This window comes from Etheostoma spectabile, chromosome 18 (genome assembly GCF_008692095.1).
Source record: "Etheostoma spectabile isolate EspeVRDwgs_2016 chromosome 18, UIUC_Espe_1.0, whole genome shotgun sequence".
NCBI lineage: Eukaryota > Metazoa > Chordata > Actinopteri > Perciformes > Percidae > Etheostoma > Etheostoma spectabile.
Window position 1 is genome coordinate 26,037,100 of NC_045750.1, and position 2,173 is coordinate 26,039,272.

Consider the following 2,173-nt stretch of genomic DNA (forward strand, 5'->3'; position numbering starts at 1 on the left):
TTTTCATTCAATACTAAAGAAATTATCAATGATTATTATTATTTTTTTAAACATGACAAACTGCTAATGGTTTCCCCTGTTCTTTTCTAGCTGCACAAGCAGACCGTCCACAGTGTGTACATAGTTCAGCCCAAAAAGAAGGAGGTTGTCAAGCTGTTGCTGAAACTCCTGGCCCCGTCAAGGTCTCACACTGCCTCTTTCAAGGTAAATAACACAACACCTACTGTACGCCTGGCTTTGTTTTTAGGTTTGACTTCATCAGGTACTTTGATCTCATCGTTTTGCAGAGAGTCCTTCTAAAAGAAATCTCGGAGCTCTCCAACCACATTGACCGAAGCCAGCTAACGGCAGATTTGGGCGGCTACCTTATTTACTGTCACCAGAGTTGGGTGGCATTCATCAAGGTAATTTTTGAAAATAATGTCATACATCTGTAAAGTTGTAATTACTTTTTTTTTGTTTTTGTTAATTTAATGGCATCCGACCAAAGGCCACCTTCTTACACACCCCAATTCCAATGAAATTGGGACATTGTAAATCAACCTAAATTCAATTGAAAACACTACAAATACTATTAAACAATATAGTTAATGTTCAAACTAAAAACATACATAGTAAACTTCGTGGGGGTTTTTCTTGGCAAATATTCACTCATTATAAATTTGATGCCTGGGGCCTGTTTACCACTGGTACATCAACTTTCCTTTTAACAACCCTCAAGCTTTTGGGGAACTGAGGACACTAATTGTTGAAGCTTTGTAGGTGGACTTCTTTCCCGTTCTTGCTTGATGCACGACTTTAGTTGCTCAACAATCCGGGGCCTTCGTTTTGCGCTTTAATGCGCCACGCGTGTTCAATGGGAGACGGTTCTGGAAGAACACGTGCAGAATGTGGCTAGGCATTTGCTGAAAAAAGCAGGGGCGGAGCAGAAAGGCGTTGGCCGCGTACTGTATGGTTCTCCAATACCTGTATGTACCTTTCAGCCTAATAGTCACTTCACAGATGTGCTAGTTACCCATTCAATGGGCACTAACAATTCAGTCTTAACTATTGTTTTGATACCATAAGTATCTCAAGACACTTTACAGGTAGAGTAGGTCTAGACAACGCTCTATAACTTACAAAGACCCAACAATTTTGGTAATTCCCCCAAGAGCAAGCATTTAGTGTGACAGTGGTGAGGAGAAAAACTTGTTTTGGGCGAAACCTGGTACAGACCCAGGCTCTTGGTAGGTGGGGTCTGATGGGGCCGGTTGGGGGGGGTTGATGAATAGTTGCAATAATAGTCACAATAATGATAACGGAACTCTGACTAGAAATAGTAATTGTAGTAGTTCATGGTGTAGCTGGGTACTACAGGGTGTAGCAGGGCATAACAGGACGTAGCAGGGCCCTGAAGGGCATAACAGGACGTAGCGGGGTATAGCAGGGCGCAGAGCCGGACCACGGCACCAGTTGCAACCATGGTTTAGGTGCCACCCTAATCCAAGGGGAAACTGCTGGGCGACAGAAAACATAAGGCGCCCGGGGAATAAGCAATTGGCAAAAACACCTATAAATGATAAATGTACGCAATAAAATAGAATCCCTCCATTCAGCCATTCTCACCAGTTCAGTTAGTGAAACCCTTAGCTTCATAAGGTTAGCCTCAAATCACTCAGATACTTGTCTTATGATCAGTCCGAGGGCTTAGCACAAAGTAACATTGTCCTGCTGTCCTCGGCAGCGGTTGGTTTGTGTACACAAGAATACATGCTCTGTTGTTCTGCTTACGCATGGATGACGTTCAATACATCTAAACACAGCCACAATATTTATTTCAACTATTTGTATTCTAAATATTGCTTCTTTGTGATGGAGAGCCTGCTCTGCTCACTCAGCCAGGAGAGGTTTTCATGTGTGGATCCATTCATGAGATCCTTCCCAGCGGCCTGTGTCTATTGTTTGTCACCTTGGCGAAGCGTAATCAGCTGACCCTATTAGCAAGTGAAAGGAGCCCCTTCCCCGTTACATTATAGATTCAGTCATGTTCATCTGGGGCATTTGGCTATGATGACAGACTTCACTGACAGTATTCATTAACCACGGCAGCTCTCTGTCTATTCAGGATGGAACTACATAGTCTCTGCCAGACCTACATTTAGGTTGGGGGGGGGGGGTTGAGCGATTTCAG

The 2,173-nt window shown here is 43.4% G+C and overlaps 1 protein-coding gene across 2 annotated transcripts in view; it reads left to right on the top strand.

The window, feature by feature from the left end:
- LOC116706724 (uncharacterized) overlaps nucleotides 1-2,173 on the top strand; it is a 42,428-nt gene that overhangs the window by 4,380 nt on the left and 35,875 nt on the right. For both annotated transcript variants that reach the window (XR_004336305.1, XM_032543680.1), the window contains exons 5-6: nucleotides 91-204; nucleotides 288-404. Coding sequence is in view for 1 of the 2 variants with exons in the window: in XM_032543680.1 (XP_032399571.1) it covers nucleotides 91-204; nucleotides 288-404 (231 nt within the window). In the remaining variant the exon portion in view is untranslated. The remainder of the gene's footprint in view (nucleotides 1-90; nucleotides 205-287; nucleotides 405-2,173) is intronic.